General features: G+C 43.6%; 1 protein-coding gene and 1 long non-coding RNA gene across 3 annotated transcripts in view; one reads left to right on the top strand and one right to left on the bottom strand.

The window, feature by feature from the left end:
- Nucleotides 1-2,549: 2,549 nt before the first annotated feature.
- Nucleotides 2,550-13,356, bottom strand: LOC131446463 (general transcription factor 3C polypeptide 4-like). The gene is made up of 5 exons (XM_058617697.1): nt 13,008-13,356; nt 6,063-7,793; nt 4,286-4,416; nt 3,612-3,700; nt 2,550-2,731 (listed from the first exon to the last, which is right to left on the bottom strand). Exons 1-5 carry the CDS (start codon nt 13,314-13,316, stop codon nt 2,667-2,669), a joined length of 2,325 nt encoding a protein of 774 aa, XP_058473680.1. The 5' UTR covers nt 13,317-13,356; the 3' UTR covers nt 2,550-2,666.
- A 3,113-nt stretch (nt 13,357-16,469) lies between these two features.
- LOC131446714 (uncharacterized) overlaps nt 16,470-27,826 on the top strand; it is a 48,707-nt gene continuing 37,350 nt past the window's right edge. For both annotated transcript variants that reach the window (XR_009233958.1, XR_009233957.1), the window contains exon 1: nt 16,470-16,656. This is a non-coding gene — a long non-coding RNA (uncharacterized LOC131446714). The remainder of the gene's footprint in view (nt 16,657-27,826) is intronic.

The following is a 27,826-nucleotide window of genomic DNA, read 5'->3' as shown; positions in this document are numbered from 1 at the left end:
GTCTTTAAAAAGTTTGACAAACAGTGATCCAGACTAGTTAATAATAAACCGCTGTTTCATAATCTTGTGAACAATTAAATAGAATAAAAAACAACAGTCATTAATAAATAATATTTATTTCCCTCAAACGTCAAAGAATAAGAACAGTTCAGTGTTTTTCTACAGAGCGGAGAGTGAGGATGTCACACTAAATGTCAGAAAAGGTTAAACACTCACACACACTCACACACACACACACACACACACACACAGAGTTAATTACAGCAGCAGAGGAGCAGACAGACAGCATGTTGAGAACGACTTTAATTAATGTAGCAGTAAAAAGTGTCCCTCCCTCTTCATGTCTGCTCTGCTGTTCAGTATTAGTTCCACTTCACTGCTCTCAAAGACACGGACAAATAGTGACTCTAATGATGGACATGCTCTGTCCTCCCGCCTCTGCCCCCCCCTCACCGCTCAGCTGGTCTCGGGTCACTGCCCTCCCCTCTCCCCCTCTCTCCCTCTCTCCCTCTCTCCCTCTCTCCCTGGGGAGGCGGAGAGAGGGAGTGGAGCAGTTAAGACGACCATGTTCAGGACAAGTCTGTGAACTGACTTCATTAACACTGACTGACACACACACACACACATAAGTGTTGTTGTTTCTTCATTTATGGGTTCAAATATTTAAGAAACTCCTGTTTTGAAGCCATGACATTTGTGATTTTTCACGTGTGGAAAAAAAACACTGATCCACATTTGTGTCTGGACGACAGAAGTCATCAGCTGCTGGAGAAAAACCTCCAGAAAACAACCAAAAAAACACCAAAAAAGTCATTGTCGTTGTTGTTGTCACCACATTCCAAATCTAAACAAAACAAAGAGAAAATCACATGGAATGAAGGTGTGAAAAGTTTCCATGAATGTTTGATATCGTGCAGCCGCCGACATCAAGGTCATAAATATTGTATGTCAGAGAAAAATCTGCTGTTTGAAGTGAGAGCAGGAGAATCAACCACACACACACACATGATCATCATAATAATACACCTGTGTCTCATCGCCAATCCAGGAGGAGGAAGAGGAGGAGGAGGAGGAGCGTGTTTCCACTTAACCTCCTCACAACAACAACAACAACAACAACAACCAGTAACACACATAATCTCACGACTGTCCAACAGTCACAAATATCAGTTCTTCTTTTCAGTCTTTTGACGTCACTTCTGGTTCAGTCTGGTTCAGTCTGGTTCAGTCTGGTTCTGTTTGGTTCAGTATGGTTTAGTCTGGTTTAGTTTGGTTCAGTCTGGTTCAGTATGGTTTAGTCTGGTTTAGTTTGGTTCAGTCTGGTTCAGCCTGGTTCAGTATGGTTTAGTCTGGTTCAGTCTGGTTCAGTATGGTTTAGTCTTGTTCAGTCTGGTTCAGTCTGGTTCAGCCTGGTTCCTGAAACCCTGACAACCTGATGAGCAGTGAGGTCAAATATGAGTTTTCCTTCTTCTGCATCAGTAAATGACACCAGAGAGCTGAGCCACGCGGGGGCTCAGAGGAATAAAACAAAGAAACAACGGTCTCTCTTTCATGAGCTCTCGCTCTCTCTCTCTCTCTCTCTCGCCCCGGGGCAGACTATCATCATGTCCTGTGACACCAGAGGAAGAGAAGAAGAAACCTGGTCTCACAGGTCCACACCACACTTTGATCACAGGACGCTGACCTCCATGTCTCCACAACAAGGAGACAGGCTGAGGCCGAGAGCAGGAGCAGGAGCAGGAGAAGAAGAAGAAGAGGAGCAGGAGGAGGAGGAGGAGGAAGAAGAGGTGAAGGAGGAGAAGCTCAGCCTCTCCCTCCTCCTCCCTGAAGCTCTTGTTCTTTTCCAAATATGAAAAAAGGGTTAATTGTATTTAACAATGTGCTCTGTAATACACACGCACACACACAGAGCGCGCACGCACACACACACACACACACAGAGAGAGAGAGTCCTGATTAGAATGAGCCTCACATGTGCAGGCGCGTCGTGTCCCTCATTACGCCTGAATCTCATTACAACTCTCACGCTCTCTCTCGCTCCCGCGGGGGAAAAAGACCGCGCTGCGTTTTTAAGCACTTTTCACTTTCTTCCTCATCTGCTGCTTCTCCTCTTCTTCTTCTTCTTCTTTTTCTTCTTCTGCGTTTACATGAGCGGAAGTCCTCATCTGAGAGAATGACTGAGCACCACCCTCCTCCTCCTCTTCCTCCTCCTCCTCCTCCTCCTCCTCCTCCCTGAGCTTGGAAATTGTTTTACAGAGCCAATTAAAGTAGGTATGTAGAGTTTCCCTCCAGTGTATGTTTTATTCAGAGTGTATTATTTGTTGCACTTGAAGAAGGAAAAGAGAAGTCAGTCTAAAATAGGACTAACACAGTAAAGTTTCCACTTCCCTGTAATAAAGAGGTGGAGACGCAGCAGCTTATTTATGGTGCCCTCAAGTCCTCCTGAATAATCAAAAACCTCCACTTTCTCTGCAAACACTTAGAAGAAGAAAAGTTTGAGTCCAAACTGTTTCACCTGCGTTCAATATTCACTCAGAGCTACAACGATGCTTTGTAAACCACACAAGACTTTTATTTACAACAACACAAAATCATATTACATTAAATTAAAAAAAAGAAGAGTCATGTGACAGAGAGAGGCGGAGCTTAAAGGTCACAGAGGTCGCTCAGATCATCGGTGAGTCACAGAACGTACACGGAGCCTGAAGAAGCTTCTTCACCCACTCTGGATCTGAAACAGCGTCAATGTTTGATTTAAAAATCTTTAGTCAACAAACTCACACCAACACTGAGGTTAAGAAATAACAAGAACACTCAAACACTGACTTATTTAGGGTCGTCAAACTAAAAACAATGAATGTTGGAAGTAGAGCTGAAACAATGATCAACCATTTTCTGTTTTTCATTATTAAAACAGGAGCTTCTTAAATGTGAATATTTCTGATTTCTTTGCTCCTTTAAACAAAGAAATCATTCAAACTCAATCATTTCAGTTTGTGGACATTTGAGAACATCATCATTTCCTGCTTTGACAAACAATGATCAATATTTTTTAAAAACCAAAACGACGACTCGATTAGATCAAGAAAATATTATATAATATAATATAAAAAGACACAACATTTATTATTACTATTATTATTATGAACTAGTTACTGAAGTTAAGACTCTCGTTTTTATTTCAGTTATATTTTCAGCATCAGTGCTCAACATTAAAGGCCACGATGGAAACTTTAAACCTGACTTTTATTCAAAATGGTGGCAAATCGTACGCAATCAACCAAGAACGATTAGACTGAACGTTCTTCTTTCAAATAAACACAAAAAAACTCATCATTTCAACACAAACGTCCTGTAATTATCAATAATCTGAAATCTTTGTCAACGTTTTCAGTTCTCAGCCGATGTGCGGCCTGAAGGACGAGTCAGAGGACGCTGAAGGGGACGGGAGGAGACGACGGTGAAGGGGACGGGAGGAGACGACGGTGAAGGGGACGGGAGGAGACGACGGTGAAGGGGACGGGAGGAGACGACGGTGGAGGGGACGGGAGGAGAAGACGGCTGATGGAGAGAGTGCGTGTGACTGTGAGAGAAAGTGAAATGACGCTTACCCTCCGGGCTTGGCAGCCTCGCAACACCATCCAGCAGGAGGCAGCGTCTGAACGTCAGCGTCTGGCACGACTGGTATGACAACACACACCTGCAGGAGAGAGAGAGAGACAGAGAGAGAGAGAGTGAGTGTACACACACACACACACACACACACACACACAAACGTAAAAGTAGAGCAGAAACAGCAGAGGTGAAAAGTGACGGGCCACACGTTCTTCCCTCTCTGGCCACTGGAGGCTCCACATGCAGCTGCAGCAAGACGAAGAGTGAGTATGTGTGTGTGTGTGTGTGTGTGTGTATGTGTGTGTATGCGTGTGTGTGTTTGACAGATAATATTTATGAGAGGATGAGAGCGCCGCATGGGTAAATATCAAGAGGTGGGAGGTTTGATTACTGCTCTGTGAAGACAAATAAAGCGTCAGTGAAGACAGTCAACGTTAACATTCACTTCATGTCCCCGCTGTCAGACTCCGCCCTCATGTCTGGACCTGCACTTCCTGTGAGGACACAACACATTCAGGGGACGTCCACACGTCTTTGGAGCACGTAAACTGGCGAGGGGTTAGTACCGTCTTTTACTGCTGTGAAATAAGGATGGGTTACATTGGTGTGTGTGTGTGTGTGTGTGTGTGTAAAAAAATAAATCAACTCTAATCTGGATTAATCTTCATACCTGAGCCACATGTGACCGTTGGGACACGCAGCTTGTTTGTGGTCAGTGTACGGCAGCGCTGCCTGACACAGGCTGCAGCGCTCCAAGAAGATCTGCTTATTCCTCTTCTTCTTGATGTGGCCAACGAGAACCTGAGACACGAGAAAGACACATTAAAGTCACGATAAACACACGATGAAGACACGATAAACACACGATAAAGTCGCGATAAACACACGATAAACACACGATAAAGACACGATAAACACACGATAAAGTCGCGATAAACACACGATAAAGACACATTAAAGTCACGATAAACACACATTAAAGTCACGATAAACACACGATGAAGACACGATAAACACACAATAAAGACACGATAAACACACAATAAAGACACGATAAACACACGATGAAGACACGATAAACACACGATAAAGTCGCGATTAACACAATAAAGACACATTAAAGTCACGATAAACACACATTAAAGTCACGATAAAGACACATTAAAGTCACGATAAACACGTGATGAAAACACATTAAAGTCACGATAAAGACGTGATAAAGTCACAATAAACACGCGATAAAGACACATTAAAGTCACGATAAAGACGTGATAAAGTCACGATAAACACGTGATAAAAACGCGATAAAGTCACGATAAACACACATTAAAGTCACGATAAACACACGATAAAGACGCGATAAAGTCACGATAAACACACGATAAAGACACATTAAAGTCACGATAAACACACGATAAAGACACATTAAAGTCACGATAAACACACAATAAACACACATTAAAGTCACGATAAACACACGATAAAGACAAATTAAAGTAACGATAAACACACGATAAAGACGTGATAAAGTCACGATAAACACACGATAAAGATGCGATAAAGACGCGATAAACACACGATAAAGACATGACAAACACAAGATGAAGACGCGATAAAGACACGACAAACACACGATGAAGACGTGATAAAGTCACGATAAAGATGCGATAAAGACGCGATAAACACACGATAAAGACATGACAAACACACGATGAAGACGTGATAAAGTCACGATAAAGACATGACAAACACAAGATAAAGACACGACAAAGACATGACAAACACACGATGAAGACGTGATAAAGTCGCGATAAAGACATGACAAACACACGATGAAGACGTGATAAAGTCGCGATAAAGACATGACAAACACAAGATAAAGACGTGATAAAGTCGCGATAAAGACATGACAAACACAAGATAAAGACACGACAAAGACATGACAAACACACGATGAAGACGTGATAAAGACACGACAAAGACATGACAAACACACGATGAAGACGTGATAAAGTCGCGATAAAGACATGACAAACACACGATGAAGACGTGATAAAGTCGCGATAAAGACATGACAAACACAAGATAAAGACACGACAAAGACGTGATAAACACAAGATGAAGACAGTACAGAATAATATTGATTGCCTTCAAATGAGTGTCCAAATGATGTACTCATTTTACTTTATTTGATCCTAACCTGCATAAAAGCATAACCCACAAAAACACATGATTCTTTGTTTAATGAAGCAAAGAAACCAGAAAATGTTCACATTTAAAGGCTGAAAAATCAATGAATCACAAAGACTTTGTTTGTTGTGTTTATGAAACCAGAATTTTACTTTTGTAAAATAAGAAGATTAAGATTTTCCCCCTCACAGATTGTTCATGACATGACTGTGATCAGGTGGTTGATCAGGTCTGATGATGAGTGACAGGTCATTTACCTCTACATCTCTGTCGGTGGTGTCTTGCTCGATGTAGTCCACCAGCTCACAGATGGGTATGTTGATCTGGTTGCTCTTCCAGGTGTTGAGGTAGACCACGCCCAGCACCTTCTTTATGTTCTCTCTCATCAGGTGCGTCTCCACAGTACTGATCCAAGCCTGCACCTCCTCTAATCGCTCCTTGTGAGTCTCCTTCTCCTGTTTGACTCCCACAGACTCACCGTGCTCCTGCGCAGCGTCTCTGTTGTCCCCCCTGTCCTCCGTGTCCCTCACAAACACCTTGCTTCCGCCCTGACTGGGTTTCCACAGGTTACTCGTGGGCGGAGTCTGCAGTGACTGGTAAAGCACGCGCACCAAAAACAGCTTGAGGCGCCACAAATATGGCACGTTGACTTCCTGGATCCTTCGGTCGAGCTCCTCCTGCAGAAACTCTGGGATCCTCTTGTTTTTTAAAACGTGCCACCTCACAATGTCAAGCAGGTCGGCCATTTTGTACAAGTTGTGTGAGGGAGAATTGAGCAGCAGCGCCGCGGCCGTTTGTGGAGTTTTCAGCGTGACAAAGTGAACCTGGTACGTCCTGCTGAGTGGGTGGAGCCTGTCCGTTATACCCTGTGTGCTGACCACGGCGACGTACGCTCCGTTGTGGCTGACGGCGAGCCCGTGGATCCTTCGGTTTGCCAGCTCTTCCATCTGCAGCGTGTCCTCTTGTATGAAAGTCAAAGACTGGCTGCTGAACGTCGGCGTCAGCTTCTTTATGCCTCCGTCCACGGAGCACGTGTACAGCGCGGTGCCGTGCTGACTGACCGCCAGCGAGACCACGGGCAGCGAGTGAAGCCCGGCCACGTGAGAGTTGTGTACGTCGAGTCCAGCGGGAGAAATCACCAGCAGACACCAGAACACGTAACATCCGCGGGAGGCGACGATGAGGCTGCAGTTGGACTTGTGGATGGGGTGAACCATCTGAACACACCTGATGTTTTCCGCCGCGATCTCGTCGCACTCCTTCCACATGATGACCGGGTGTCGCAGGGTGAAGTAACCTTTGACCCCCGACAGACTGACCGGCATGATCTTCACAGGTCCCACCTCGCTGCCCACGATCAGGCCGCTCATTCGCCGCTCCGCGTTGTCGTACTCCCACCACGCCAAGTCCTTGGGTCGAGTCATGCCCGACTCGATGACGTCATAGAGCGCGGCGTCCGCTCCGTCCACAAACGGCAACTCAAACTTCCACAAGACGAGGTCACCGTTCTCCATGAGGACAGCCAGGAAGACCATCTCCACGTCTTTGCACAGGTTGTTGTCCTGCACCTGTTTGACCATGTAAATACTGGACCACTCCATCCTCATGGGCGTTTGCATGCGATAACGCCGCTGCAGCTCCTCAAAGTCCTGTAAGCTCGCCGGCGCCGCCTCCTCCTCGTCTTTCTTGGCGTAGCCTCGCTCCCTCAGCCTCTCGTTGTACTTTTCTGTCAAGTCGACGAGCGTGCTCCACTCCAGACGCTTGAGGCTGTGGTGAACGGTGAGTCTGTGGTCGAGCGTGAGACACGCGAGTAAACAACGTCCGCTGGAGTCACAACCTAACGGAGACCAGCAGCTGTACTTTATTCCCTTCTGTGCTCCGAGCAACGGGTTCATCACTCTGTCGGCCATGAAAAGCTGCCTCACAGTCGGGTCCGGGTGTGAACTGAACCTCTCCGTCGCTTCACTTTCCTCTGCTGCAGTTCCCACCTGAACGCCGTCACAGACAAAAGTGAAGAATTAGGGTTTCATAAAGTTCTTCTGGATCCTGAGGATGAAAATGTAAACATCTCAAAACACAGACGACAAAGAGTTCAACTTTTACTGTTGGAAGTAGAGCTGAAACAATGATCAACCATTTTCTGTTTTTCATTATTAAAACAGGAGCTTCTTAAATGTGAATATTTCTGATTTCTTTGCTCCTTTAAACAAAGAAATCATTCAAACTCAATCATTTCAGTTTGTGGACATTTGAGAACATCATCATTTCCTGCTTTGACAAACAATGATCAATATTTTTTAAAAACCAAAACGACGACTCGATTAGATCAAGAAAATATTATATAATATAATATAAAAAGACACAACATTTATTATTACTATTATTATTATGAACTAGTTACTGAAGTTAAGACTCTCGTTTTTATTTCAGTTATATTTTCAGCATCAGTGCTCAACATTAAAGGCCACGATGGAAACTTTAAACCTGACTTTTATTCAAAATGGTGGCAAATCGTACGCAATCAACCAAGAACGATTAGACTGAACGTTCTTCTTTCAAATAAACACAAAAAAACTCATCATTTCAACACAAACGTCCTGTAATTATCAATAATCTGAAATCTTTGTCAACGTTTTCAGTTCTCAGCCGATGTGCGGCCTGAAGGACGAGTCAGAGGACGCTGAAGGGGACGGGAGGAGACGACGGTGAAGGGGACGGGAGGAGACGACGGTGAAGGGGACGGGAGGAGACGACGGTGAAGGGGACGGGAGGAGACGACGGTGGAGGGGACGGGAGGAGAAGACGGCTGATGGAGAGAGTGCGTGTGACTGTGAGAGAAAGTGAAATGACGCTTACCCTCCGGGCTTGGCAGCCTCGCAACACCATCCAGCAGGAGGCAGCGTCTGAACGTCAGCGTCTGGCACGACTGGTATGACAACACACACCTGCAGGAGAGAGAGAGAGACAGAGAGAGAGAGAGTGAGTGTACACACACACACACACACACACACACACACAAACGTAAAAGTAGAGCAGAAACAGCAGAGGTGAAAAGTGACGGGCCACACGTTCTTCCCTCTCTGGCCACTGGAGGCTCCACATGCAGCTGCAGCAAGACGAAGAGTGAGTATGTGTGTGTGTGTGTGTGTGTGTGTATGTGTGTGTATGCGTGTGTGTGTTTGACAGATAATATTTATGAGAGGATGAGAGCGCCGCATGGGTAAATATCAAGAGGTGGGAGGTTTGATTACTGCTCTGTGAAGACAAATAAAGCGTCAGTGAAGACAGTCAACGTTAACATTCACTTCATGTCCCCGCTGTCAGACTCCGCCCTCATGTCTGGACCTGCACTTCCTGTGAGGACACAACACATTCAGGGGACGTCCACACGTCTTTGGAGCACGTAAACTGGCGAGGGGTTAGTACCGTCTTTTACTGCTGTGAAATAAGGATGGGTTACATTGGTGTGTGTGTGTGTGTGTGTGTGTGTAAAAAAATAAATCAACTCTAATCTGGATTAATCTTCATACCTGAGCCACATGTGACCGTTGGGACACGCAGCTTGTTTGTGGTCAGTGTACGGCAGCGCTGCCTGACACAGGCTGCAGCGCTCCAAGAAGATCTGCTTATTCCTCTTCTTCTTGATGTGGCCAACGAGAACCTGAGACACGAGAAAGACACATTAAAGTCACGATAAACACACGATGAAGACACGATAAACACACGATAAAGTCGCGATAAACACACGATAAACACACGATAAAGACACGATAAACACACGATAAAGTCGCGATAAACACACGATAAAGACACATTAAAGTCACGATAAACACACATTAAAGTCACGATAAACACACGATGAAGACACGATAAACACACAATAAAGACACGATAAACACACAATAAAGACACGATAAACACACGATGAAGACACGATAAACACACGATAAAGTCGCGATTAACACAATAAAGACACATTAAAGTCACGATAAACACACATTAAAGTCACGATAAAGACACATTAAAGTCACGATAAACACGTGATGAAAACACATTAAAGTCACGATAAAGACGTGATAAAGTCACAATAAACACGCGATAAAGACACATTAAAGTCACGATAAAGACGTGATAAAGTCACGATAAACACGTGATAAAAACGCGATAAAGTCACGATAAACACACATTAAAGTCACGATAAACACACGATAAAGACGCGATAAAGTCACGATAAACACACGATAAAGACACATTAAAGTCACGATAAACACACGATAAAGACACATTAAAGTCGCACTCCTTCCACATGATGACCGGGTGTCGCAGGGTGAAGTAACCTTTGACCCCCGACAGACTGACCGGCATGATCTTCACAGGTCCCACCTCGCTGCCCACGATCAGGCCGCTCATTCGCCGCTCCGCGTTGTCGTACTCCCACCACGCCAAGTCCTTGGGTCGAGTCATGCCCGACTCGATGACGTCATAGAGCGCGGCGTCCGCTCCGTCCACAAACGGCAACTCAAACTTCCACAAGACGAGGTCACCGTTCTCCATGAGGACAGCCAGGAAGACCATCTCCACGTCTTTGCACAGGTTGTTGTCCTGCACCTGTTTGACCATGTAAATACTGGACCACTCCATCCTCATGGGCGTTTGCATGCGATAACGCCGCTGCAGCTCCTCAAAGTCCTGTAAGCTCGCCGGCGCCGCCTCCTCCTCGTCTTTCTTGGCGTAGCCTCGCTCCCTCAGCCTCTCGTTGTACTTTTCTGTCAAGTCGACGAGCGTGCTCCACTCCAGACGCTTGAGGCTGTGGTGAACGGTGAGTCTGTGGTCGAGCGTGAGACACGCGAGTAAACAACGTCCGCTGGAGTCACAACCTAACGGAGACCAGCAGCTGTACTTTATTCCCTTCTGTGCTCCGAGCAACGGGTTCATCACTCTGTCGGCCATGAAAAGCTGCCTCACAGTCGGGTCCGGGTGTGAACTGAACCTCTCCGTCGCTTCACTTTCCTCTGCTGCAGTTCCCACCTGAACGCCGTCACAGACAAAAGTGAAGAATTAGGGTTTCATAAAGTTCTTCTGGATCCTGAGGATGAAAATGTAAACATCTCAAAACACAGACGACAAAGAGTTCAACTTTTACTCCTAAAATCTGACACAAAAACAAAACTATTATACATCAAATGAAAAAGTGATCATCATGATCATAAAACATAGACTGCTCAAACCACCAAACAACTTTTTAATGAATCCATTAACACGAGTTAGAATCATAAAGAAGATGACATGGCAGCTCCCAGTGTAACCAGTAGAACAGAATGAGGCAGTTCATCATATTTATAAAAGAACAAACTTTAGCCTTCTGCCACTGTGTCGAGTGGATTATTAAACTCCGCTCCATCCACTCTTTCTTCTGCCAAGTGGATTTTTGGAAGTGGAGCCGATAAACAGTCATTATAAGCAAACACTGGAGCAGCTGTGCCGGGACATTTACCACAACAAAACTGTTTCTCTGTCTCTATCGCTTTCATTATCTTTGTCTCTCAGTTTAGCAAATAAACGAAAATACAGGAAAAACATCCATCGCTGCCAAACTAATCACACACTGGTGAATATGAGCCTGGCTGTGCTCCTAAAACCATGTTTACACAACAACAACCAGCACACACACACACACACACACACACAGATGTGGTTTTGTTACCACCTGTGTGTTTCTGACACTGACATGCACACGCGCACACACGCGCACACACACACACACTCCTGTTATTTTGTCAATTAATAATGTTACTAAAATATAACACAGGGCCGGCCCAAGCCTTGATGGGGCCTGAAGCTGAATTCAATTTCCCACCACCACCTCAGAGTAACCGGTGTTTGACTGTATAAATGTAACACAATATCATCACGATATTTAAGTCATGATATGATATTATCACAATATTTAAGTCATGATATGATATCATGATATTTAAATCACAATATTTAAATCACAATATTTAAGTCATGATATGATATCACGATATTTAAAATCACAATATTTAAGTCACAAAATGATATTATCACAATATTTAAGTCATGATATGATATTGTCACAATATTTAAGTCACATGATATTCTCACGATATTTAAGTCATGTTACGACATTATCACGATATTTAAGTCACAATACGATATTATCACGATATTTAAGTCACGTTACGACATTATCACGATATTTAAGTCACGATACGATAGTATCACGATATTTAAGTCACAATACAATATTATCACGATATTTAAGTCACGGTATGATATAACAATATTTAAGTTACAGTTAGATATTATCACAATTTATCAGTCGTGATACCATATCACGATAATAACAATATATTATCAGGATTTTTAAGTCATGATATTTAAGTCATATTATGATATTGTCATGATACAATATCACAATATTTAAGCCACGTGAGGCTATTATAATCCTTTTCTAAATGATATATTGCGATAAACTCAAACAGCTCTAGTGAGAGTAAGCACTTGACGCATTATAGTGGACTGAAATGTCAATTGATTTTTTTATGCAAACCCACAAAAAGTTTGTTTACGAGTTAAAAAAAATGATATGAATGTGAAACCTGGTTTTTCCAAAGTACTATAACATCGCCATGCAAAATATCATGATAAACACTATTTAGATATTGAAGTTTAAGCAAAGAAACCAGATAAATATTCACATTTAAGAAGATGGGTTCAATCCCTTTTAAAAGTGCTGAATAGATTATGGTTTAGTTTATTCTTGGCAGATCAAGACCAAGTACTCAAGAAGACGGTCGTTACTACATTTATCTCTTTATTCTGCAACATGAAGATATTAGATGGACTGACCTATTAGTTAGTTAGTTAGTATGTTATTAATATTATATTGTTAGTTAGTATTATTATTATTCTTTCTATTGATGTTGTTATTCTTTGTTTTGCCATATGTATAATTGCTCCAACTGTATGTGACATAAAGTCATGTCCTAATAAAACAGAAGTTGGACATGTGTCTCTTTAGGACGGGATGAAAACTCGGACTCCGCGCGTGTTTTAGCGCGTGTTTTAGCGCGTGTTTTAGCGCGTGTTTGGCTGCTATGCTAACGCTTCCGTGCTAAGTGTTGAGCTCGTCTAAAGCGTGTCAAACACACATGTGTCGAGTTTAAATGTGACGTTACCCGGACTCTGTAGTCGTCCGCAGGGACAGGGATGGAGGTCCGGTGCAGGATCATGTCCTGTCTGTTGCTGGTGACGTCACACTGCAGCTCCAGCAGCGTCAGGGAGCTGCTGGTGCCCACACACACACGGTGGTCCTGGGACCAGCAAAGCGACTGCAGCCCGCTCACCGGCACCAGCAGCGTCACCACCGGCTCCCGCTTCACCTGCGCTCCGTCTGAGCCCGACATCAGCTCACAGTCCAGCTCCTCCGGTTCCGTCTTTATCACGCCGTCACCGGCCAGCGACTCCGACACACCGACAGCCGCCATGTTTTCCGGACTGGCGGATGTGTCGTCACCGAACGCGGAAGGTGTAGAAGGAGGGACTTTGGATATTTTTATATCGTTTCTCAGTTATTACTCATTATTTACAACGTTAGCCACTTAACAAACGATTCAGCTAATTAAATCTCCGATATCCACAGACCATGTTCACGTCTTTCTCTCACTGTGACACAGACTTTTACCAACAGGAAACTGCAGTTTGTAAACCACTCACTCTCCCACACCAAACCTCATCTTTTTAACATCACACACACAGGAGCTGTTGATCCACTGCTGCCTCCATCACTAAGTTCAAATGTCTTATTTGTTCATTTAGCATTTAAAATCCATTGTTCAGATTGACCTCAGTGACACAAAGTGACCACACGAGGCAGCAGAGGAGCAGCAGCTCCTGTGTCCCCGCAGCTAAAATCCCTGATTTTCTCTATGGGCTTTGGTGTGGGAGAGTGAGTGGTTTACAAACTGCAGTTTCCTGTGAGATAAAGACGTGAACATGTGACGTAGTTATCGTAGACTTAAACTGACGTAGATTTTATCAGCTAAGTCTTTTTTTAAGTGGCTAAAATCCGTTTTTTTGGAGCCATGTTTTCACTGAGAGTGAGCCTCAGTGTCTCAGACTGGTTCTCTGCAGCAGGGGGCGCTCACAGCATAGCACGTAGGTGAATTTACTATTGAATAGTAAATATTCACTCAAAATGTCAAATACATTCTGATCAATACACTTCATTAAACTCACATCTGGAATTTCAGTCAATCATGAAATCAACTGGATTGTGCTGACTTGACTGTAAATTAGTTGTAATTAAATGAATTTGAATCATTCCATTTATGTTTTTAACTGTTACTGTTAATGTGAATCACAATAAATGACAAAAATAACCTGTATTTCCATTGACATGCATTGATAGTAAAGGTTAATTGAACTAGAGAGAATTTAATGACAACAGTAATCAAAAGACATTTATTTACACCATTTACTTAAACCACACTGTTTCTTTGTAAAATTTTGAATTAAAACCATACTTTTATTTTCTAAGGAGCAGTGATTGTGTTTTTACCGTCATGAAACTTTAAATGGTCTCATCATGGGGATTGTTGTTATAATCAGTGTGTCTGTGTTTAAACTGCTTTTACTCAACACAAACTTCTTCCCTCCTCAGAGGAAAACTGTCCACATCACTCATTTCATCCTCCAGCTCTCTCATCGTTCATCATTCTCCACCGATCATCAATTAAAGATATGAAAAGTGTCCCGTCCACAGCTGACGGCTCAGAAATATATCAGGATGCTTTATGTGGTGAGTCAGTGGACGCTCCTGGACAGGTCAAAGGTCAGACTGCTGCAGCGCGGCTGCGTCCTGCAGGCAGACAGTGATTAGTTAGAGTGGAAAAGCTCCGCTGGCTGAGGCGACAGCTGGATTTCAACAGGCAGTCTTATTTGTCACAAAACAAATCGTTACAAATCTGCCAGACAAATACGGAATAACGCGCCCGCCACGTTTTAATCTCCCATTTTCCTGTCTTTTGTCTCGATAATGGCGATGAATAAGTGAACGTGGTATGTTCCATTGTTAATGAAGCGTGTCGTCAATGAATATTTCACACACCTGCTGTGTGTATTTGCTGGGTTCTGACTGGGGACCCGGTCCCACTCCTGCCATGTATGAATGTTGGATTAAACATTCATCAAACGCTGTCACAAAAACTTTATCCTCTCCTGTCACACACACACACACACACACACACATGCACACGAGAAGACGGAGGCCGGAGACGATGTGAAGCTCAGCTTCACTTTGTTTACCATGTGCTGGTGGAATTATTTACCCTGCAGAGTGTGTGTGTGTGTGTGTGAAGGTATACAGGTGATGTAGTGTGGGTGTGTGGATATGTATGGGGTCAGCTGAGGTCAATCCGCAGCATCTCTAATCTCCTGCTGCTGTCTTGTTATTGCCTGCAGGTTCTCAGCTCTCTGCAGAGCTCAGCCTCTCTCTCTGTGTCTCAGTGTCAGTGGAGACGTCACATGTTTCTGTGTGAGGAAGCCCGCGGGGACGTTTTGATGCATGGTTCATCGTACATGTTTTAATCATTCAGTCTCTCAGACGGCTCCCGGGAGGAGGCTGCCGCCGATGCCGCTGCTGCTGCTGCTGCCGCCGCTGCCGCCGCTGCTGCAGCACATTACCCACTACACACAATTAGTGATATAATCATGATGATGATAATGAAATGTATTTAGAGCATATCAGTGTGGTTTAGCTTCTGTTGGGGGAGACGTCACTGCAGCTCTGCTGTGTTCAGGTTCCTGCGTGGCTCTTCCTTCCCCCTCAGGAGACGAGAGGAACCCGGCGGGTCGCCGCGTCAGAGATTAGCAGTCATAGCAGTCGACCTGAAACTCCTTCTGCGCCGTCAACTGCGAAAGCCTCACCTGACAGGTGTTGCTCTCAATCAGTGCTCCTCTGCTTCCTCCTCCCCCCTCCCTGCTGTCCTTGGGGTGAGAAGTCTCTGTTTATAGATCGTGACAGGCGTCTAACAGGCCTTTCTCTGAGATGTGTGGGGATTCAGCGACAGTCGGCGACAAAGTATTGATATCACATCAGTGACATCAGCAGGAGCCTGAGCACTGACCTCAGGGAGGTTCAGTCACCTGGTGAAGGTCAACGTCAAGGTCAGGATCAGAGGGAACACTGTGAACTGTCTTCACTGCAGAGCACGAGATAAAACACCGCCATTCACTCCTCAAAAAGTCAACACTGTCTGCTTTTTGTTTTTTTAATAAAATAAAATAAACACAGTATATTCAAATAAATGCTGACCTAAGTGTTGCTTGTCTCATGTGAGGATGTGACGCATGAGTTCACTGGACTTATTCAGTATTTCAGTATTAAATACTAAATAATTAAATACTTAAAAATATTAAACAAAATTATAATATAAGATTCTTATCATATAATTCTTCATCAGATTATAAATGATAAACATCCATATGCACATCTATAAATGCAGAATATAAAAATAGAACAATTGTAGATCACATCGGTTTTTCCTCTGCTGAACTAGAGCTCCACACCTGTACTCCTGTCCAGCAGGTGGCGGTAATGCGCCGACAAGCGTGAGAGGTGTGAGTGACACAAAGGAAAATGGCGGACTAATTTAAAGTGTCGTCGTCACTGTGTTCTCTGTGTTCGCGTGTTTTTTTCTTCTGTTTTGTAAATTAACTTTTCACCAACGAACTCAACTTCAAACTCTACTTGAAGCATAAAAGCGTCAGTGTTTCCGTTTTCATCAGAACAAACACAGAGAAAAAACCATCACATTAACTAACAAGGTAAGAGCTACCTGTGCTAATGTGTGTGCTAACGTGTGCTAACGGCGCTAGCTGTGTTCAATTAGCTGCTAAAGTTGGTTTGGATTAATAACACAAGTGTTAATAGAAGTTGGACTTTATTTAGATTCTCTGAGTTTTCAGGGTTTGTTTGTCTGTGTGCTGGTTTTTTCATGTTAGTATTAGTTTGACTTTGTTTTTCCATCCATTTATGGAGCTACATATTTTAATTTCTCGTCACATTTTAATAACTTGTTACACAAATTTTAACCTTTGGATTTAAACGTGGGTTAAGCTGAGTTATGTGTGTGTGTGTGTGGTGTTAGCAGCTGAGCTGTTGTTGTTGTTGTTGTTGTTGTTGTTTGTCAGTTTATCATGTTGTTGACTGTTGGTCTGAAGCAGATAAACTGGTTTTCTGTGACACGAAGCTCAGGTTTGCAGGTCTGGAATTGTCTGTCACAGTTGACCACACTTGTTGTTGTTGTTGTGTGTACTGTGTAGTAATAACTGGTGTGTGTGTGTGTGTGTGTCAGTGTCAGGTCCAGTTTTGTAGTAAATAATGTCTCTTGCTGCTGCTAACAAACAATTTCACACGCTTTTATAGTCCTGACAGGACAGAAGTGACTCTGACTCACAGTGTTTTTATATCAGACTCTGTGTTTTATCATTGTGTTCAATTTAGTATATTAAATATCTGCTTTTATAGCTGAACGACGATTAGCCTGGTTTTCTGATTCATGACGATGACGTGAAGTTTTGTTTTCATCAGTGTGGCTTTATTTTGTAAGTTTGTCTTTCTGTCAGCCACTTCCTGTCTGAGATAAATGTGATTTTCTTATTTATGATGGACAGGTGATTGACTGAGTATGTTCCCATTAGAGCTGTGAATATTCCAGAATTTCAGGATTCCATAAAAATTCAGTTTCCTTGAGTCGTGATACGATTACAATCAATTTTCAGTGACTCTGATATCGTGAAATCAGAGTCAAGTGTTTGCAACGTTCTGTAGCTTTTATACGTGTGAAAGGCAACGTTTACACAAGCAAATCCAAGAAAATCTCCTTCAGGTTTCATCACTGTTTGGACTATATTGACTCTATACTGCCCCCACCATCTCCGGTGATATTGCTCTGTCTGTCTGGAAAGTACGAACCGTAAATGGGCCTTTTTATCCAGATCCAGATTACAGATTTGATTTCCTGTCAGGAATCACCTGCTGTGATCACATTTCTTAATAACATTTGTCAACTCTAACTTCCTGTTGAATCAAGGGACTATTTGTATAATGTAACCAGATCCTGCCACTCACCTGCGCGCTGTGTTTACCTGAGGCCAGGCCCTAAACTCTGGGCTTATTAAGGGAAACATGGAAACTGATTGGGTGGAACTCAGGAGGAAAAAACCTGCCTCTCTATTTATTCCCGGCGATAATGGCTGAATTATTCATCCCGTGTGATGATTAATTAAAAAAGGCCCCGGGTCGTGTGGCAGGTACAGGCTGCCGAGGCTCACGCTGACATTCCCATGTGTCTCCTGCCTCCGTCTGCCCTTCTCCTACTTTCCTCTGCTCGTCTTTAGGGAAGGTGCCCTCACACACACGCACACACACACACACGCACACACACACACACACACACACACACACACACACACGCACACACACTGCATGCCTGTGACACCAACACTCAGCCTAATTCACAAATAATCTACATGAGGTGAAAGTCTGGGTCCTGGTAAAGCAGACCAGGGTCAGGTCATGTTAGTTTTCATGGATCACTTCAGTGGGTTTGGGATCTTTTATAGTTCAACTACTTTGAACTCACACATGTTTAAATGATGTAGTATCAGGTTTGTTAGTAAAAGGCCTGAAACTGACGCTTGTTTTCAGTATCCAGTAATAATGTGGTTCATAAAATGTAAGAAAATATTGATCAGTGTTTGTCAAACCTGAAAATGAGGACGTTCTATAATGTCTTTGTTTTTGTCCACAAACCAAAAATGATTCAGTTTGAATGATTTCTTTCTCCCAGAAAAATATTCACATTTAAGAAGCTGAAAAATCACAAACTGGTTTTAATTCTTGGATGAAAAGAGCAGCATTTTAATCTACCAATTAAATGATAATCAGCTGAAATCAGCAAATACATTTAGTAATCACTGAATGTTTGCAGCCCTGTGTAGCTGGTAGAAAACACTGGTAACAACACACAGTTTGTGTGATTTTTCAGCTTCTTTAATGTGAATATTTTCTGCTTCCTTTGCTCCATAAAACAAAGGAATCATTTTGTGTTTGTGGACAAAAACAAGACGTTTGAGAACATCATCATTTCAACAGTTTTTAAGGTTTTCTGATATTTTATATTATATATTTTATGAACCACATGATGAATCGAGAAAAGAATCGACAGATACTCGTTAGTTGGTTCTCGACTTTCCACATTAATGTTGATTGGCCCTGTTTTCAAACTAGGTTTTTGCAGTGGTGTTTTTACTGTGACTCAGCTCATTATCGTCATCATCGTCATCATCATCATCGTCAGCTCCCGCGTCCTCAGGAACCATCAGAGTCATTTATTAGGCTTTCTGATTTTTTAGCTGTAGCAGATGTTTTTGTACAGTTTGGATGTTTGAAATCTGCTGTAAATCTGCTGTTAAAGTTTGGACCAGCAGTGCTCTTTGGTAACTGTATTAACTGTATTAAGTCTGTGATGAAGGTTTTGTCTGTTTTCAGAGATTTCTCACAGCTGCAGCTGGTTTTTATCCCTATTATTGTCCTTATTTCTGTCATTTTGGGGAGAAACTCTGCTTATTACACTCTTCTGGAAGTTATAGCACTAATTATATCTATACTGCTGTATCTATTTCTACCAGTTTATCTCTACATTCATCTTTCTCTATCATTGTCTATCTCTCTTCTGTGTCGGTAAATCTATATATCTATCTCTATACCTATCCATCCATATCTCTTTATCTCTCTCTTCTTCTGTCCCTCTTTCTTCTCTCTCTTAATCTCAGATTAAGCAGATGAAGACATTACGAGCTCATTCTCTTGTGTGTGTGTGTGACTCGCGGTGGTTAGGCGGCGGCTGTTGCTTCCTCTGACCTGGTGTGGGCAGCAGCTGGCAGTGGGCAGGACTTTGCCCTGTGGCAGTGCCAGAGGACGGCCAGGAGGGCCCGGGGTCCCCGACCCGCCCGGGCCCCGCTAATGGAACGAGGCTGCGCCGCCCATATGGCACATGTGTGAGGAAGTGTTAGCTTAGGACGGTTGGCACGCAGAGTCACCGGCAGCCAGTGTCCCGTCACATATGAAACAGGACAGGGCCGGAGCTACACCAACACTCACCTTCACTGCTCATTTCACTCCATATGTCCAAGTTTGGCCTCTGTAGTGTTCACTGTGACCTGAAACCACTGTAGGTTAGAGGTCAGAGCACAGATAACTGAGCTGTACCTGCAGTGTGACTCATGAACACATGAGTCTGTGTACGTTTACACTCTCTGCTTTCTTACTTTACTTTACTTTAATGTTAGAAATACATTTCATTTAAAGGAGGAGCTCACATTCAGCAGAACGCTGTAAAACACATGCATTTATCTGCAAATGCAAAGCAATGCACTTTTATTTATAGATCACCTTTCATACACAACGGCAGATTCAAGGAAGAGAAACGCCTGAAAACACGTTACAGCGTGGAAGGAATTAGACGTTTGAATCCATAGACAATTGTTTAAAGAAATCTATGAAAAGTCTGAGAAAAATAGATGTAAAGATAAATAAAGAGGTCAAAAGAAATCAAATGAATGACATGATAAAAAGTAGGTGTGGGTGATTTAAAACCCGCGGGGCGTCACTGCTTCATGTCTCCTCACAGATGATGGTGGAGAGCTGCTCCATCCACGTTATATCGTTATGTATCGTTCTACGATTGTCATGTCATGAATCATCGTATGGTGAGATTCTTACCGTTTCCCTGTGATTCTCACCTCTGGTGTGGATCTCGTCTTACTTTCATGGTGTATTTGGTTTTAGTTTAGCTTCTTAAATGTGAATGTTTTCTTCGCTTTTTGCTCCATAAAAACAACAAAATCAGTTTGTGTTTGTGGACAAAAACAAGACGTTTTTGAACGTCATCATTCCCAGGTTTGCTGCGCTGACGTAACTAATGGAGATAATAATGGACACATTAATAATAAGTATGATAATAATGGTGAGTTGCTGCTCTGGTATTTGTATTAAGTCTATCACATATTGTGGATCATCTCCACAAACAAGCAGGAAAAGGTTTTAGTGTAAAAGAGCGAAAGACGACGTGACTTTGACTCGTGTGTCCAGGTGAATGAGCCGGCGTCCTCTAAAGCTGGAGGTCAAGGAAGAGTCAGTTTGCCAGGTTGTGTGTGGAGTGGACGAGGTGAAGGCCAGATCAACAGTGTGACCTGGCATCAGCTGAGCTGTGAGGCTTCAGGAGTAGGAGAAAAGCACCTGAGAGGAGGACGAGGACGAGGAGCACGAGGACGAGGACGAGGAGGAGGAGGAGGAGGAGTGTGTGTTTGAGTCTGCAGTGTTGGTGACTAATGTGTTCACACATCACGATAGTGCTTACCCTGTAGAATCACGGTGTGCTGCTGACTGTACCACACAGGCTGATGCAAACTGAACTAAAATTACCGCTTCATGTGGACACGGGCCATTTGTCGTGCAGACCTAAAAAGAGAGAAGGTAATGGGGGAGGTAATTACAGCAGCCCTCCTTTTCCTGCTAATACTCCATTAAAAAGTCAGGCCAGACTTTTCAAACAGGTCATTCCTCCTATCTCCTCCTCCTCCTCCTCCTCTTCCTCCTCCCATCATCCACCTCTCTGGATCTGGAACAAAAGCCACCTCCGCTGCTGCCTCCACCCTCCTCCTCCTCCTCCTCCTCCTCCCTCCGTCTCCCGCTTTTCCATTTTATTGGTGACAGCTGCCGCCAAAACAAACTCGCGGAGTGAGAGAAATGATGTGTCAGTGGAAGGTCCTTTAGCCCGCGCTGCTAATCTGTCACACGGCGTTTGTTGTTTACCGTTTCCTCCCGCTCGCCGACCGACCGGCCGGGCAGTGAGCGCCGCGCAGTACTGCGACAGATGCTGACCCGCACAAGTGTGAATCTCACCCATTTCTCCCTGCTGTCAACCTGTAAATTACAGCTATCGGGAGTAATTATACCCGATAAAACCCTTCCAAGCCTCACCTCCTCCTCCTCCTCCTCCTCCTCCTCCTCCTCCTCCTGACACACACACACACACACACACACACACAGAGCCTTGGCCTGACAGTGACCTGAGTCAGTGTCATTGTGAGACAGAAGACTGTTGTCTTTAAACTGTTATGACTTCTGTTCACACTGGAAAAACAAACTAGTGTAAAGTTCACTTCATACACACGAACATGAACTCATCCACAATGGAGCTCCGTCACATTTCTCCTTTATTTAACCACCAGTAAAACAAAGAATCTCTTCTTCAAGGGTGTCCGGCACTGACACACAGACAGGCAGACAGGCAGACGCACAGACACACAGACAGGCAGACAGACACACTGACACACAGACGCACAGACAGACACACTGACACACAGACAGGCAGACGCACAGACGCACAGACAGACACACTGACACACAGACAGGCAGACGCACAGACGGACAGACAGACACACAGAGTACAGACGGACAGACAGACACACAGACGCACAGACGGACACACAGACACACAGACGCACAGACGGACAGACGACACAGACACAACTTTTCCTGCTCGCAACATAAATTTAATACAATGTTGAAGTCATAAAAATCAACATCAAATCAGTCACACAATCAGCAATTCAACAACCACATCATTTAAAACATTTAAAAAAGTTTTTAATATTATTCTTTTTAATCCCACGTCTGATAAATTATAGCAGAATAATATAAATAATGTGTATATGTAAACAAAAAACTAAACTTTGTCAAAGCAGGTTTTACAGTACGGATGCACCATGTTATCAGCACGATGTCAGTATCGGCCAATATTGGCTTTAAATTGTATTATTGTGAAGATGATTGATTCTGATTAATGACAGAAACAGTCGACTGAATAAGCTGCTGCCTCCTTGTAACCAGTAATCACCTGTAAATTATAAATTATAAAGGATCTTTAGAAAGTGGCAACATTGATTTGACCTCCACCACATTCTTTTTATTTCTTTGGTGATAACCTCCTCCTCCTCCTCCTCCTCCTCATCATCATCACAAGCTCTAATTTAAACACAGACGTGAGTTTCATCAGAAGACTGTAAAAGTGAACTGTGTTATAGTTTAAATGGTCTAAAGTGACAGCGTCACTCTGATGTCAGTATCTGTAGATAACGGATAGTTGTGATATCTTTATTCTGTTGGGCTGTTTCTATGGCGACGTCATTCTGTATAACCTTTGTGTTGTTCACTCTTCTGTTTACATTTTTAGTGTTTCACTGAAGATTAAAGTGGCTCAGTGGTTCAGACCAGGACCCTGTGTGCGAAAGACATCATGGTCACAATGGTCGCAAGTTCCACTCCACTCCTGGCTGATTGTACTCAATTCCATTGTAAGTCGCTTTGGATAAAAGCGTCTGCTAATTGACATGTAATGTAATGTAATTAAAGCCGGGTTTCGTTCAGTAGATTAAAGCCGGGTCTCGTTCAGTAGATTAAAGCCGGGTCTCGTTCAGTAGATTAAAGCCGGGTCTCGTTCAGTAGATTAAAGCCGGGTCTCGTTCAGTAGATTAAAGCCGGGTCTCTGCTCTGGTTTCTTCTCCTGGGTCAAAGTGCGACATCTTTCCCCTGAAGGCTTCCTGACTTTGAACACTGTGAGATTGATGCTGGCAGCAGCTCTGAGGTTGAGGAGGTGACAAAGTGCCACTCGTCCTTTCCTTCTCCTCGCTGAGGTCCCTCCAGGTCAGGCAGGGCTCGGTCGACCAGAGAAGACGGCGTGGAGGTCACTCCTCCTTGGCCTGTCGTCCGTGTTCTGCCCGCACCCAACGCAGCGGCCACCACTGCCAAGCATGCTCTTAAAGGCGAGGCCCGGGCCCCTCTAAGTAACTCGCTCGATACTAAAGGTCACACAGCCAGGTCTTGTCATCCTCTCCCCGACTCTCTGCCCTCCTCCTCCTCCTCCAGCCCTCGCTGCCCACTTCCTGACCACCAGAGCCAATCACGTTCCTCCCCTCGCCTCCTCGGCCGCCAGAGCCGAGCAGCAATCTGTCACCGGGCACTGGGAGATGCCACCCTGCCGGCCGCCTTCCGCACACCGCCGTAATGGCTTCTGGCAGCCGCGGAAAGATAAGTAACCGGCAAAAAGGCAGGAGAGAGGGATGAGGAGGGAGGGAGGGAGGGAGGGAGGGAGGGAGGCCAGAGAGGAGAGGACCCTCTCTCACATCCACGCTGCCCCCGTCTCGCCCTCCTCTCCCCCTTTCGCCTCACCCCGCTCTGGCCCGGTCGCTTTGCACGATACTTCAGTGAATAAATGAGTCGTTTTAATCCGACTGACAAGCTGGCACTGCCCGGCTCTGCCCTCCATCTGTACTGGCGTCCAGCGCAGCAGCAGGCCGCGAGCAGGCAGCGCCGCGTGCCAATCCAACACACAGCTTATCCTGGCTGTAGCTTCAGGGACAGAAGGGTTAGAGCTCTGTGCGGCTGCTCCCCTCTCCACCAAAAGAGCTATTTATATAAGAAAAGGATTAGCCGGCGGAGGCTTTGATGAACTGGGAAAAAAAGCCTCTCTAAATTTGCTCCCATATCACACATTTGAAGTGTTTGCCTGTTTAAATGGAAGCTGCAGTTTGTTTTGTGGTGAAATAATCACGTGTGAATGTTTTATATCCACTCACAGAGCAGATGGTTCTTCTTTTTCTGCACTGACATGAAATAACGCGTGTAACACTGACAGATAAATATTCAGTCGCCAGTGAACGCAGCACTGTTTGTGTCTGATAATGATATCACAGCCCTGACTGTCTGCCAGCTGTGACATCAGTCCAACAGTCACTGTACATTATCTGATTTAACATGATAGCAGCAGCTCATTATTATTGAATTAGCAGATTATTATGAAAACTGACAAACACTTGATAAACGCTGCTGTCACTCAAACCTGTTTGTATTGTCATCCATTGTCTTTTTTTTTTTCTTCAGCTTCTTAAATGTGAATATTTTCTGCTTTATTTGCTCCATAAAACATAAAATCATTCAAACTGAATCATTTTAGATTTTGGAAAAAAACAACAAATATTTAAGAATTATTGTCACAACAAATTATCTTATTTTATCAGATGGTGGAAAAAAGTCAAATCAGCCAAACTTATTTGTAAAGAGCGACATCGTCCAGAATCAGTCGACAGCTGTTTGACTGTGGAAGCCTGTTCACTCGTTTCTGTCTGCAGTAATAATAACAATAATAATAATAATAATAATAATAATGATGACATGGAACAGCATAAACTTATTAAAGCTGCAATTGGAATCACAATAAGATCAAGTGCAATATTCAAATCAGTGATAAGATGAAGATAAAAATGTGTTATGATGACATTCTGCAGTGATGACCCAACACATGCAAGAAATCTTTGTGATTTAAATATGTTTATAACCTGAAAATGATTTAAAATTACAAGAAAATGATCAGTCGTTCCTATTTAGAATCAATCGTATTAACATGAAACATGAGTTGGATTTAGATATTTGACCAGTATTGAACTGATACTAACTTCTTTTCATAATCAATGAATCTGTCCTTTATTTTCTCTATAATGATCAGTGTTTGTCAAACCTGCTCTTGTTTTTGTCCACGAACACAAAATGATTGAGTTTGAATGATTTCTTTGTTTTATGGAGCAAAGAAATCAGAAAATATTCACATTTCAGAATGTGAAAAATCCCACATTCTAATAGTTTTCTGTCTAAAATGGATGAATGGCGGTGGTTGGTGGTTGATACTGACTGACTGACTGATACTGAGGATCACATCGGCTCATGTTAATTTTGCTCCATCATCGTGGACACAGCGAGAGACCAAACACACGATCACTCACGCTGTCCGCGGCCCGACTCAAAAACCCAGAGGGAGATAAAAACACTTGGCCACAGGAGGTGCTAAACCCTCTGCTCCATTTCCTCTCTCCACACGCCTCCTCTCCGCTCCCGCACTTTGCCATGTGTTGCCTCAGAGTGGATGTTGGGGAGGTACCTGGTCACATTTGAGTGCCCAATTAAGCGCCGGGGCTCAGATCGGGCTGAGACCGCGCCCCCTCTCTCCCCCCTCCTCCAGGTTCCGTTCAGGCACGTCAGCGATGAGCAGGCTGCCATCTTCTCCCTTTTCATGCTCACTTCCCCCGTCTGTTCTGCCTCTTTTCCACACAAACACTCTCCCTGTTAAAGAGCCCCCGCCGCTCTGATTGCAGCTTATCTTTGGAACAGGAGGTTACGACTGTTTGATCCACGGCCGACCGACCCGCTGCCAGTTCTGCACCGAGGCCCCGGTGCTGCTTATTAACGTTAGGGGTCCTCCCACTGCGGCGCGGCGGATCTGAGCGCCCGGTGTTTTGCTGCTTTTGGTGGAAGATTAAGCACTGTTTTCTTAAATTAGCCTGGAAAAGATGAAGCATCCACATAAAAGGGAAAATTCTTCATCTGCAAGGTCAAGCAGGCGCTCATTATCACCCAGATTGAATAATTACTGAACTTAAGAAGTGGAGAGAGGGAGAAATTAAAACAAAACAACAACTCCGAGTTGGAGCAGTTATGAGGAGGCGTTTGAAGTGTTAAAGGAACACTTATTCCCTTAACTGCAGTGATAATTTAGGTTACACGCTCGGCGGTGACAGCTGGGCAGCATTGAAAGCCAACCAAATCAACATAAATCACACAGTTTTTTTAATAATAAGTAGGTTAATATCTCAGAATGGTGTTTTAATGTTTTATTCAGCGATGGAGCTGGACCATGCCACTGGTTTTTAAATGCAGAGAGGACGAGGACGAGGACGAGGACGGGCAGGGTCTGGTGTCCCTCTGCTCACCAGTGTTTGCATGAGTCCAACAATCACACACTTCAGGACCTTGAGCGTAAAACCGTTTCCTAACCAAATACGCTGTATGTAATGTACCATCTAGTGGTTAATATATGTAACTGCAAGGCATAGCAATGTTGCTTTTTTTGAAATGGCGGTCAGTTTTTGAAACCACTGACGGTCTGTGTGAATCAGCTGTTTTTTTAACCAGTTTAATCCGTTTAATCCCTCTCATGTCACATGACTTACAGAGTCATGCACAGACCTTTTCATCGCCTTTAGGTTTGAACGACATTAGAGCTGAAACAATAATCGATGACTACATTAATGGACAACTATTTTGATCATCGATTCATCGGTTCAAAGCTTTTTTCATGATTCAAACAACATTTGTTTAAGCTTCTTCAATGTTCGTTTCTTTGCTCTGGAGAACAAACATTTTGCTTTGTGGACAAAACAAGACATTTGGTTTGATGAACACCGATCAACATTTAAGGTTTTCTGACATTTTATTTTATTTATTTTATTCATCAAGAAAATAATCGACAAATGAATCGATTATGAAAATAATCGTTAGTTGCGGCTCTAAACGACATAAACGGAAACACACACACACAGACACACACACGACTGATTCATCGGTTTGTCTGTACTTAAAACCTTTTATTGATCGCCGCCACTCAAGAAAAGAGACAATCTCACACCTGTGTTGCTCCTCCCTTCATTATTTTTTTCTTTCATTGTCAGTTTTTAAAGCACCGTCTCTCCTCTCGTCTTTTTCTTCTTCATGTTTTTAGATGAGACAGAATCCAGACTAAACCCCTGGGGCGATCAGGCCTTTGTGTAGGTGCTGCTTAACTATGGAACGAGAATAGTCAACCAGGACACTTGTTTCTATATTTGACCATTTTCTGTTTTTTATTGATTTGATGTTTTATAGCTTATATGTTGAACTCTGTAAAGCACGTTGTTGAACCTTGTTAGTTTTTTAAATGTGCTCTAGAAACAAAGTTGACTTGACTCTCCCTGTAACTGTATTAACATGTTTGATGGTTGTTAACGTGTTAACATTGCTGCTAGCATAGCATTCACTACTCAACACTGTGTGAACAGGAAA

Source organism: Solea solea, chromosome 19 (genome assembly GCF_958295425.1).
Source record: "Solea solea chromosome 19, fSolSol10.1, whole genome shotgun sequence".
In the NCBI taxonomy this organism is placed as follows: Eukaryota; Metazoa; Chordata; class Actinopteri; order Pleuronectiformes; family Soleidae; genus Solea; species Solea solea.
The sequence above is the reverse complement of the archived record's forward strand: the minus strand, read 5'-3'. Positions and strand labels throughout refer to the sequence as shown.